The following is a 12,358-nucleotide window of genomic DNA, read 5'->3' on the forward strand; positions in this document are numbered from 1 at the left end:
CATCCATTAGCCAACAATCAGAGTCAAGGAAGAGCAGTCATCATAACCTTTTTATATGGAATTCAGTGGATAAGCCCGCTGGAAGAGATCCATTTTGAGTACCTTCTTAAAGGCCTCTAAGGTAGTAATGAGACGGATCTCTTCCGGTAAGTCATTCCATAATCTTGGGGCTGCGGCAGTGAAGGCCTTATGTGAAGTTGTCATTAACCTGGTATTATAATATTCTAGTAAAAACTTCCCAGATGTTCTGAGAGTGCGGGGTGGATTATGTAGGGAGAAGTGCTCCCGCAAGTAACTCGGGCCCAAGCCATGTAGAGCTTTAAAGATAACAACCAAGACCTTGTATTGCACCCGGAAGCTAATTGGCAGCCAGTGAAGAGATTTCAGTATTGGTGTTATATGGTCAAACCTAGATGTTCCAGTGAGCAATTTGGCTGCTGCATTTTGAACCAATTGAAGCTTCTGGTACAAGGGTAGCCCCAGGTAGAGCGCATTGCAGAAATCTAACCAAGAGATTACCAGTGCAAATACTACTGCTTCAAGGTGCTTTCGGTCCAGGTAGGGACGCAGTTGGCTTATCAACCAAAGCTGATACCAAGCACTCTTGGCTGTCACATCTATTTGGGATGTCAATTGTAAGGATGGATCCAGGAGTACTCCCAAACTGCGAACCTTGTCCTTTAGGGAAAGTGTGACCCAATCCAGGACTGGGTGACAAAACTCCATTCCTGGACTTGGGGTACCTATCACGAGTACCTCCATTTTCTCTGGATTCAGTCTGAGTTTGTTTTCCCTCATCCAGCCCATTACTGACCCAAGGCAGGCATCCAGAGGAGAGATGCCATCCCTAGTCTCTGCAATAGTTGGGGACATAGAGAAATAAATTTAGGTGTCATCAGCATACTGATGCTTAGCTACACTATGGAAGGAGGCTCCTCCTGACTTCCTTTGCCCTCCATATGACCCTATGTTTCCACTAGGATGGGATGGGTGGATCTGACAAGACCCACTGCTTCAGTGCAGATCCTACCAGTTTGCACTGTCTCCGGCATCCCAGGTTGTTTGTTCTTTCCCTGCATACATGTCTGCTCCAGCAAGTGGGGGGCAGGGGAAGAAGGGATAGGGAAGGGATGAGTAGGCTAGGAAGGAAAAGGGAGGAAAATAACAAATGGAAGGGACAAAGCAGTAAAACCCAGGAAGGTGTTTTCTCTCTCTCTTCACAGAAAAGAAAGAGAGGACATGAGAACAAAGGAAACAAATGTGGCGACTGGAGCAGGAATGAGGAAAAACGTATGCTGACGGAGACAAGGCACGAAACTGCTCCAGTCACCACATTTGCTTCCTTTGTTCTCATGTCCTCTCTTTCTTTTCTGTGAAAACAACAGGAAGTGGCCATCTTACAGGTAAGACAAGCTGTTCTTTCTTCTCCAGTATGGGACTCAGTGTATTTCTTGCCTTTACATTTTTTATTTTTTATTTTGAAACAGTAGAATTGCTGACATTCAGTCATGACATTTCAGTAGTACAAACAGATGCCATTTTAAATCTTTTGAGAATTTTTAAAGCAAGAAGTATCAAGGAAGCTGACAGGAGGGCAACTACAGACCAGCATCACTTTCCATAACCCAATTTGAAGGTGATCATGGGAACACTTCTGGAGTAATGATGCCTATGCCAAGTGAACCACAGTATTGCTGGCCTTGGTACTTCTGGAGTACCATTTGCTCATACCTCCTAATGTATAGCCCTCTGCTTTGACAGCTTTGGCCCTCCCACAAGAGAGAGAGCTAGTGTGTGTTAGCAGTTGCAGGTTGGACCAGGGTTTGAATCCTCACTCAGCCATGAAAACACACTGGATGATCTAAGTCACAGCCTCAGAGGAAGGCAATGGCAAACCTCCTCTGAATAAACCTTGCCAAATTATCATAAGTTGGCATTAACTCAAATGCACATAATAGCAATAGACTGATGCAAGGCAGGGCCCACTGTCACAGCTGTGGAAGAAAGTATGAAAGATATGGAGAAAGAGGGCAATCACTGCATATCCTTCTCTTCCTTCTTTTGGAACAGTGGCCCTGAAGCCCACATACTGTAGCCCAAAGGGAGGTTGGAACCTAGAGTGCTGCCCTTTGGCTCCAGGGAAGTCTGTGCACCTTGCTATTTGCCTGTTGCTGTCTCCCTGATTCCTCCTGGGGAAGCTGTTACCTTGAGTTGTATATGCCAAATTTGAAGCTATAGCCTGGGAGACCCTGGGAAAAAGCAGCAGCCTTCCTTCCATTGGTACTACAGAGGAAGGAGATTTCTTTATTTTTCTGACATATGCCTGTTGCCAAACATGACATCTGCAACTGCATAATGTCAATTGCAGGATGTGAGTGATCGAATAGAAAAAGAATCCTTAGATGGTCTAATCGTCAAGGAGCTAGAGAAAGGAGGAAGAGCGGTGGTGAATATGGACTGGAGAGAGCACATCACTGTTCCTCTACAGACAGGTAAAGTGCCATCATGGTACCTTCACAGGGAATTAATTGGAATAACTAATACTTCAGTCTAAATCCTATTGGTGATCCAAAGTAGAGTAGACCCACTGAGTCAGTAGGAATTACATAGGTGTAGACTTAACACTCAACAATTGATTCAGTAGGTCTACTCTAGTTGGGATTCAATGGGGGTCTTCATGTGTAATGATTGTGCAAATTGCCCTTTGGTAAAGAGGCAGTTACCTCTGGTGGGTGGTGGGGGGGGGAGACTCAACTGTGAGAAACTAGATAAATTATTATAGTCACTTTGGAGTTTGTTTGCATGTACACTCAATTATTCTAATATATTTTTTGCAGATCTTCGAAAATTCCGATCCTATAAAGGAGGATCCGTCAGAGATCTCTTGCGGGCAATGAGAAATAAGGTATGTGTTTTGGAAAGCATCTCTTAAGATTGGACAAAAAACAACTGTCTCTCTCCCACATGTTCATGTAAACCAGGGGTTCCCAACCTGGGGGTCGGTCACGTGACCCCTTCTCGGGGGTTGCCAGGTTGGGAATCCCCCCTGCCTCCCCCCTCCCCTTCTCCCCGCGGGTACCGACGCTGGAGCAGGCACAGCACAGGGAAAAAGGAAGGGGGCGGGGCTCCCTCCTTTCCCTTCGAGTGCCAGCGCTGGCGCAGGGACCCACAAGGAAAAGGGGATGGGGTGGGGCCTCCTCCTCCACTCCCTTCCCACGGGTGGGGGTCGCAGCCCAACAAAGGCTGGGAACCGCTGATGTAAACCATACTTTTTTTCTTTGTTTTTTCTTTTTTCTTTTTTTCTCTTTTTTTGCCTGTACCAGAATAAATCTGTCCATTCATGTAGTGTAATTGTAAACAGTTAAAGCTTGGATGTGGTGAGCCAAAATAGATAATATGTGCATCAGGTGAATAATAGGATCTCATGATTTTTTAAATTAAATACATCATTGAGACCCCTTGAACTCCATTGGACTAGCAGCACTGAAAAGTTGATAAAGTTTTTAGCCTGAACTATTTTCACTGTCTCAAGACCTGTCAACCTCCACCTACTATTTGCGGCATTTCCTTTGTGTTTTTTAAGCAGAATAAACAGCCACTTCAGGATTTTGATTGAGAAAATGGCATGGGAGGGGGAAGAGAATGTATTCTGCCTACTTCTTTTGTCTCCCAGTGTTGGAGTGCTAATATTAGAGAAGTAAATGATGCAGAAATTTCTGTAAGGCCAGGAAGGGAATCTGAGATCGGATCTCTTTCAAGATCTGGGGTATCTTATAGAGACCCTTCCAGAGGACATGGGTTAGTAAGTTTAAGGATGATTTCTGTAAAATACTGCATTAAAAATGTGAACTTGTTGCAAACATGTTGTTCTATTATCTCCCTTCCCCTTCCTGTCCCTTCTTTTTCTTCCAGAAACACCACTATAGAGAACTGCCCCCAGAGGTGCAGGAGACCCTGGGTTCTGTCCCTGATGATTTTGTTCATTACTTTACATTGCGTTTCCCTCACCTTCTTCTACACACCTACCATGCTATGCAAATCTGCTGCCAGGAAAGACTATTCCAACCTTACTATATGCAGGACTCCAATGGGCACAATTTCCCTGCAGATGCTGTTTGAAAGACGGAGGCTCCTTGTTCTTTACACATGCAGGGCTGTGGAACAGGCCTGTCCATAACAGGGTGACTAGCAGGATTGTCAAAGACCGGGAAGCCTCTTTGAGAGATCCAGAATTACCCAATGTGCCTTGTGCTCTGCCTGCTCTAACTCAGGAAATAGACTCCAGGTTGGAATCCAAGGAAGGAGACTAGGTAACTTGCACACAGCTTTATATTACAGAAGTGAGGAGTGAACAAAAGGCAGCTCCTGTAAAGAAAAGTGAAGTGGAATACAAAGTAGTTCAATTTGACAAATGTGTCATCATGATCCTGGAAATACGTACACTGTGTACTCTTTTTATACTGGCATTCAGGCAATGTTACTGCACAGAATCATTTAAAAAAAACATTGAGAAGCATTAACTTTGCCAAGCACCTTCAGGAGTTCAAGAAGGACCCTTTTAACTGTAGCATATGCTGTTTTTGGCCACTGCCATGTTGTGCACTTGAAGCAGATGCAAGAATGAGTGATTGTTAATGGGAATATAAGATTTAAACATTCAAGACCCTGTAACTGTCCAGGAGAGAAGTATAGTATAGAAATTATATATATATATATATATATATATATATATATATATAGTATATATAGTATATATATATATATATATATATATATATATATCTCCCAAATATTTCAAAATAGACCCAAAGGTGGCCTTGAAATGACCAACTGGAAACATGAGTAAGTGTATGCCATGATGGGGGGGGGAGGGGGGGGGGGGGGAGAGAGTCTCACAACTCAAGATGTTTCTGGAACAAGACATGACTTGAGTTATAATACTAGAAATCCTTTATACCTTTGGAGGAAACTATTCAGATGCCATTTCTGGCTTCACGACAGTTGGCAGATCTAGAAAAGTTCTTTAATTTTGTTTGTACGGTCATCAAAGGATCAGTCCTTGCTGTCTTCAGTGTAACTTGAGGCGCTGCTAGATATTATAGATGACTTCCTTCCTGGCCTGAGAAGAGGGAAATCCATCTGTAAAGGGCTCTCCCTGGATGGTAGCAGGAAGTTTTGCTGTTGCAGAGGCTCCACCATCTGTGAGGAGTAAAAAGGGATGCATTTGGCAATGTCCTTAGACCTGTTGGGGCCAAAGCTACTATGGATGGATGGATGGATGGATGGATGGATGGATGGATGGATGGATGGATGGATGGATGGATACAGTGGGTCTTCTGTATCCACTGCAGTTTGGTTCCAGGGAACCCCCCCCCCCCCACCTCAAGTCCCAATAAATACAGTGGGAAAGTAAAATGGAATTCCTTATATAAAATGGCAAAATCAGGGTTTACTTTTTGAAATTTAAAAATACTTTCAAACCATGGATGCTTGAATCTGAGGATAAAAAATTCATGGATATGGAGGGCTGGCTGTATTTGTATTTCTGCCCATGATGAATGGGAGGGAGTTTTTCTTTAAAAAAAGAAAGCAGGATGCTAAGAAAGATAGATGGATAGATAGAAAGAAGGAAGTGAGGGAAAACTATACATACATACTGTACCTTTTCCCAGCACAAACTGAGCAGTGCTTAGGAAATGGTGCCTTTATAGAAACTCCACTCATCCCCTTCACCTACGTGGGATTGCTCTCCAGGTTGTTTGTTCTGAGGTAGTGGAACTTAGCAGAACTGCATAGAAATTTTATCTATACAGCCACAATAAAATCTCAGGCCTTTAAATTGGAGAAGAAATCCTATTTCTTGTTTATGTAGATTCTCTGGAAGGAAAAGCGAGAGGCATCTGCTTCACATTGTGAAGGATGCAGTTTTCCTTTTCGGTGTCCCTAAAAATGATGTACGTTGTCTGTCCAGAAACCATTAAGAATCCCCAGTAATGTGCTCTTGAGTTCCACCATCACATTTGTAGTATTCTTTTACAAAATATTTATTTTACATATTTATATTTATTTAATTTTTACTACAGAGTGGTACCACATTTAAATGGTACAAGTGTAAAGCATGCCAAATCTTTTAAAATCTAAAAATATAAAAACAAAACCTTCTCTGGTGCAGTAAACAAATTTTTAAAAGTGGACAAAGCAAAGGTATACTGCATCTTTTCAACCAATTTGTGCATTTTCACTGAATCAGGATAAAATGTTTTAATGTTTGTAATCTCTGTGGCTGTATTCTTATGTGTTTTACATGAGTAAATTATTAATGGTTAATTGTATGATTGGGCATTGATGTGGGCATATGATTTTGCTTTGTCTTTTGTTCTATTCATTTTGGGTCTTACTTTACAGGGAAGTAGATTTTTCTAGATTTATAAAGCAAGAGCAGGTAAGGTAAGATAACCAGATATGGACATTGCAGGATTTAAAGCTTGAAAATTACAGTAGTCTTAATCTTAATTTAATTGAAATCATATTTCTTATTTTTATAGCTCTCTTGTACAAGACTTTGATATTTCTTCAGAATAAGAACATCAGACAGCTAAAGAATAAAAATAGCATTTGAAATAAGTGTGCAGCATTTTTTCCTTTTAAAACAGTGTGCATGGTCCCTCTGCATGTAAGTGAAGGAATGGCCCTTCTGTGAGCCCAGGAAAACCATCCTTTCAGCCTCCTGCCACTCATTCAGTCACTCACTGCTACACATCCACCATACTGTATATCCAGAATGGGCATTTCTTTCCTTAGTATCCAATCCCTCTGTTGCTCTCCATCAAACTTCTGGTTTGCAAAACAAAAACTAAATGGAAAACTTGGAAGTCTGTTGGTTCTCTGGTCGACACAGCAGTTTTTTCACACATTGTGGGATGCTCATTCTAAGACAGAGAAGGGAGGGGGGGGAAACCAGGTGAAAACAAATGCTGACGCTCATTTTCAACTGGGTGTGTATAGCTATCATTCTGTATTCAGAAGAATCTACAATAAACATGTCTTTTGATTTCATTGCTTTTTTAAAAAAATTAATCTAGAGGCTGAAAAAAATATATATGCAGTAATATAGTTGCATGGCCTATAAAGAGTTAAAGTGCAGAAATCACAAAGGTCAGAGCCAGTTCACATATTCACCAACTGTCCTTATTTGGCAGCAACAGTCCCAATTATCTGTCATCCCAGTTTTTCAGATGTTTTTAAAATGCCCTGGTTTCTCTCTCCTGCTACTACTATCTTCCATTACCTCCCCCTTGCGGGGGGGGGGAGAGGAGGAGTGGAATCTTGTTCTTCCCAGTAGGCTCAGATAAAAGCAAACTTCTGCAACCTCTCTTAGCTTGTGTGTTCTTTATTATTATTATTATTATTAACCTTTATAAAGCGCTGTAAATTTACACAGCGCTGTACATACAATCTTTTTAATTGGACGGTTCCCTGCCCTCAGGCTTACAATCTAAAAAGACACGACACAAAAGGAGAAGGGAAAGGTGGTGGGGAAGGGGCCTTTCTAGTAGGATAATACATATAAAATACATAGCAATACAGGAAATGATTCAATAAAACAGACAAAAGAACATCAAATAGCAAGCGACAATTATGCAATGCCTGGGAAGGCTTCTCTGAACAGGATGGTCTTCAACTCCATTTTGAAGCTGTTTAAAGAAGTGATGGCTCTTGCTCGCGGGGGAAGAAGGTTCCAGGAGTGAGGGGCAGCGAATGAAAAGGGGCGAATCCGAGATGGGGCAGAGGAAATCCTGGGCTGGGACAGTAGACCTTGACTACCAGAGCAGAGGGCCCAAGTGGGAAGGTGAGGAGAAAGAAGGTCTGATAAGTAAGGAGGGGCCAGCCCATGGAGGGTTTTATACGTCGACAGCAGGAGCTTATACTGAATGCGGAAAGGGAGGGTGAGCCAGTGAAGGGATGCCAGCAAAGGAGAGATGTGGTCAGAGCGGTGGGCAGATGTGATAATGCGTGCAGCTGAACGCTGAACAGAGATTAAAGGACGGAGGTGAGAAAGAGGAAGCCCAGCCAGGAGGACGTTACAGTAATCAAGTCGTGAGACCACTAGGGCAATGACCAGGATCTTGGCAGTAGAGGCGGAGAGATATGGTCGGATTTTGGCAATATTGTATAAGAAGAATCTACAAGCCTTGGCTGTGGTCCGGATCTGAGGGATACACGACAGAGAAGAGTCAAAGATAAAACCAAGACTGCAGGCTTGCTGGACTGGTTGAATAGAAATGTTGTCCACAGAGACAGAAAAGGAGTGTTGAAGGGTGGGCTTAGGAGGAAAGACAAGAAGCTCTATCTTGGACATGTTGAGCTTCAAACATCGATGGTGCATCCACTGCGAGACAGCCGCGAGGCAAGACGAAACTTGCTGTTCAAGCCTTGGAGAAAGGTCGGGGGTGGAAAGATACAACTGGGTGTCATCGGCATACAGATGGTAGGAAAAACCAAAAGAGCTAATGAGTTTTCCTAAGGACAGTGTGTAGAGAGAAAACAGAAGGGGACCCAGAACAGAGCCCTGGGGAACTCCAACAGATAAGGGAACAGGAGATGAAGTCTGACCACCTGTGACCACTGCAAAAGATCTGCCAGACAAATAAGATCTAAACCATTATTAATGATTTTTGGTATTCTGACAACACCTGACCATATGTGCCTGGTTTTCATCTGTGAAATGTTGAAAGATATTAGTTCTGTGCATCGATTTTACAAAGAGCGGATGGAGAAGAGGCTCTTTAACCTGTATCCCACTGATCTGCATAGCCAGTAAAGTAAAACACAGTTGTTCAATTGACATTTTTTCTATAGCTAGCACTGGGGTGGGAATAGCCAACTACTCATAGAAAAGCTGACCAACCTGAAGGCAGAAATTCTGAAATGTGGCCGTGCAGTTAAGATACATAGGAGTCAGCATATTCTGCCATCCACAAGGGGGCAGTAATAGCAGCAGATTCACAAGTTAACATTGTTCAGGTTTAGCAATTTCCCTGCTGGCTCTAAAGTGTTAAAGAAGGCAGCAAGAGGAGGAGGAGGAGGAGCAAGGGATATCTTATGCTTTCGATTTCTCTGTGAAGAGGCCTCATTTCCCATCAGAGGCGTTAGTTTCCCTTGAGGGGGTGGCAGGATGGAATCAGTGGTATGTCCTGATTCAGCAATGTTATTATTGGAATGGGGAAGGTTTTAAAAATCTTGTTCAGTTATGTTTTACACTCCTACATCCCCAAACTGAAACATAAATTTTGGATGTGCCATTTTAACAAAACAACACTTCAGCTGGTGTAGGAACACAAAACATAGAACCAGATTCACACAACTTTCATTCAGTTCAGTTCCCCAGTCCAAGAGTTCTTACCACTATAAAATCCAATCTACTCCTCTAAACAAAACTCATAGCATCCCAAAAGAAAGACTTTAACTCAGGGGTAGGCAACCTGCGGCCCGGCAAGGCCTTGGGACCGGCCCCAGCCTGGTCCTGCTGCTGATTGCTGCTGGAGCCTTTGGCCTATCAGGAGGAGGCGGGCAAGGGGGGGCAAGTGGCAGGCAAGGGGAGCAAGCGGCGGGCAAGGAGGGCAATTGTCTATAGAAGCCTCCGAAACATGCATTTATATTAACATTTTTTTAAAAATCAGCAAATTTTTAGCATCTCCTCCATATTTTTTAAAAAGTGTCCGCCACTTGAAATTTTTGTCCTACATTTGTCCCGGTTTATTTATTTATTTATTTATTTATTTATTTATTTATTTTGGCTTTGGCCCCCCAGTTGTCTGAGGGACAGCAACCGGGCCCCCGGCTCAAAAAGGTTGCCTACCCCTGCTTTAACTCCTATTCTAAAATGCTGGTGTAACTCAAAGCACCTGGACCACAACAGCTTTATGACAAAGAACAACCACATTTCTCTCACCAAGGAAGTACCTAAAACCACAAAAATCCCTGTTTCCTTCAATACTAACAAATCTGCAAAGTTGTTGTCATGTGCTTTTAAGTCATTTCCAGCTTAAGCCAGCCCTATCATAGGGGCTTTCTTGACAAGTTTTTTCAGAGGGGGACTGCCATTGTCATCCCCTGAGGCTAAGAGAGTGTGACTTGCCCAAGGTCACACAGTGGGTTTCTATGGCTGAATCAGGATTCAAACCCTGATATCGAGAGTCCTAGTCCAACACTCATGCCACTACATCATGCTAGTAGCAAATTAGCAAAGGTTAACATGTCCAACAGTGGTTGAAATTGTTACAATGGAAGGCATCATTACCAAAGACGGGTAGGCAACCTTTTTGAGCCGGGGGCTGGATTGCTGTCCCTCAGACAACTGGGGGGCCGAAGTCAAAAAATAATTAATTAATTAATTTTTAAAAATTTTAAATATATAAATAAACTGGACAAATGTAGGACAAAATTTTCAAATGGAGGACACTTTGTTTTTAAAAAAATGGAGGACATGTGAAAAAAATTACTGATTTTTAAAAAAATGTTAATATAAATACATGTTTCTGAGGCTTCTATAGACAATTGCCCCCCAAAGGCCCCGGCGGCAATCGGCGGCAGGACCGAGCTGGGGCCGGTCCCAAGGCCTCGCCGGGCCGGATCCAGCCCGCGGGCCGCAGGTTGCCTACCCCTGACCAAAGAACTACTCATCATTTACTATGAGACAAAGCAAATTTAGGAAGGAGAGACATGACAGAGCAGTATGGTTGATGCACCATACAAATAGAATCATAGAATCATATGGAAGAGACCACAAGGGCCACCCAGTCCAACCGCGTTCTGCCATGCAGGAACCTTCAGTCAAAGCATCCCCGACAGATGGCCATCCAGCCTCTGCTTAAAGACCTCTAAGGAAGGAGACTCCACTACACTCAGAGGGAGTGTGTTCCACTATTGAACAGACCTTACTGTCATGAAGTTCCTCTGAATGTTGAGGTGGAATCTTTTCCTGTAGCTTGTGTCCATTGCTCCAGGTCCTAGTCTCTGGAACAGCATTTAAGCATTAAAAAACTAGAAGCCAACAAAAGTACACTTGTCCCGCCACATTTGCGGCTTTGACTTTTGTGGCTTTGATTATTCAAGAATTTTATTAATATGTTATCTCTAGGAATATCTAAGTCCTCCAACGCAACTCTATGGTCAATGTTGACCAAAAGTCGCACCGAAGGACCTAGAGAGAACACTCCACTAGGCATTTGTAGCTCTTCCAGTGCAACTCTATGGCCAATGTCTGGCAGATGTTGACTACTGAGTTGCACTGGTGGACCTAGAGATTCCTGGAGAGGTGTTATCTCAGGTGAAAATGGTGTTTTTGTTATTTGTGGTTTTTCCACATTCACGGGGGACCTGTGCCCCTAATCCAAGTGAATGTGGAGGGATGAGTGTAGTGTGGTGAGTTTATAAGCAAAATAGATGGACTGTGCACTTGAAACAACAGATGTGCTACATAACCTCCAATTTCACAGATGAAAACTGGGATGTGTGGAAAAACAACATCAGAGTGTAGTCAAGACAGCAAAAGTTATTATTAATAAGGAAAAACACACAAGTTAGAGAGAAGTGCAAATTACTTCTGCATCTTGAACTCAGTTTGCAGCAAATAAAGTAAGTTGAGGACAAAGGGAGAAGTGGAAGGAAGGGAAAACTGGGATATTTTAACAGCTAAAAAAGTGGGAAGACAGAGGATTAATCAGGACTGTCCTTGCCAAATTAGGGCAATTGGGGGTATAGTAGTACACAAATCTTTCTTAACATAGCAATTGGAAACCTGCTGTTTGACAGTAGAATGCGCCTCCTTGGAAGGTGATAGATTCCCCTTCACTGGAGATTTTTTTTTTAAGAGTTTCTTCTTCGTGGTCTCTGTGAATCATACAAATGGGTTTCACTGCGCCTGCGCAGTGCTCTTCGGAAACTTCTAGAATCACTGGGCAAAGTACACTTTGCAACATATAGAAACTTTTTGGCAGTAACTCCGCCTATCCTCTATAAAGCCCCTGCTTTCCCACTCTTTCCCCAGTTCCTTTTTTACCGCCGCATTAGCTGCTTCAGGGAACTTCGCTCATTTTTGCTCTTTGAATCACTGGCTTTTTTTACTTCAAACCGTTTTTTGACTCTGTCTTTGGTGGACCACCCCCGGTATTGTTGACCTTGGCTTGCTTGACCATCGTCTCAGGATAAAGATTCGGCTTGATTCCATGATGCCTCCAGCTCCGTTCAAGAAGTGCAACGTCTGTGGTGGCAAGGTGCCTATCCAAGACCTGCACTCCTCATGCCTGCTCTGCTTGGGGAAGGACCATGACGTTAAATCCTGTGCCCTCTGCAAATC

At 43.0% G+C, this 12,358-nt stretch overlaps 1 protein-coding gene across 1 annotated transcript in view; it reads left to right on the forward strand.

Annotated features, from left to right (window-relative positions):
- ERN1 (endoplasmic reticulum to nucleus signaling 1) overlaps positions 1 to 4,725 on the forward strand; it is a 76,878-nt gene extending 72,153 nt beyond the window's left edge. The window contains exons 20-22 of the mRNA XM_042451719.1: positions 2,369 to 2,492; positions 2,838 to 2,905; positions 3,913 to 4,725. Coding sequence (XP_042307653.1) covers positions 2,369 to 2,492; positions 2,838 to 2,905; positions 3,913 to 4,119 — 399 coding nt within the window. The 3' untranslated portion in view covers positions 4,120 to 4,725. The remainder of the gene's footprint in view (positions 1 to 2,368; positions 2,493 to 2,837; positions 2,906 to 3,912) is intronic.
- Positions 4,726 to 12,358: the final 7,633 nt, after the last annotated feature.

The sequence above is a fragment of the Sceloporus undulatus genome, chromosome 2 (assembly GCF_019175285.1).
Source record: "Sceloporus undulatus isolate JIND9_A2432 ecotype Alabama chromosome 2, SceUnd_v1.1, whole genome shotgun sequence".
Lineage (NCBI taxonomy): Eukaryota > Metazoa > Chordata > Lepidosauria > Squamata > Phrynosomatidae > Sceloporus > Sceloporus undulatus.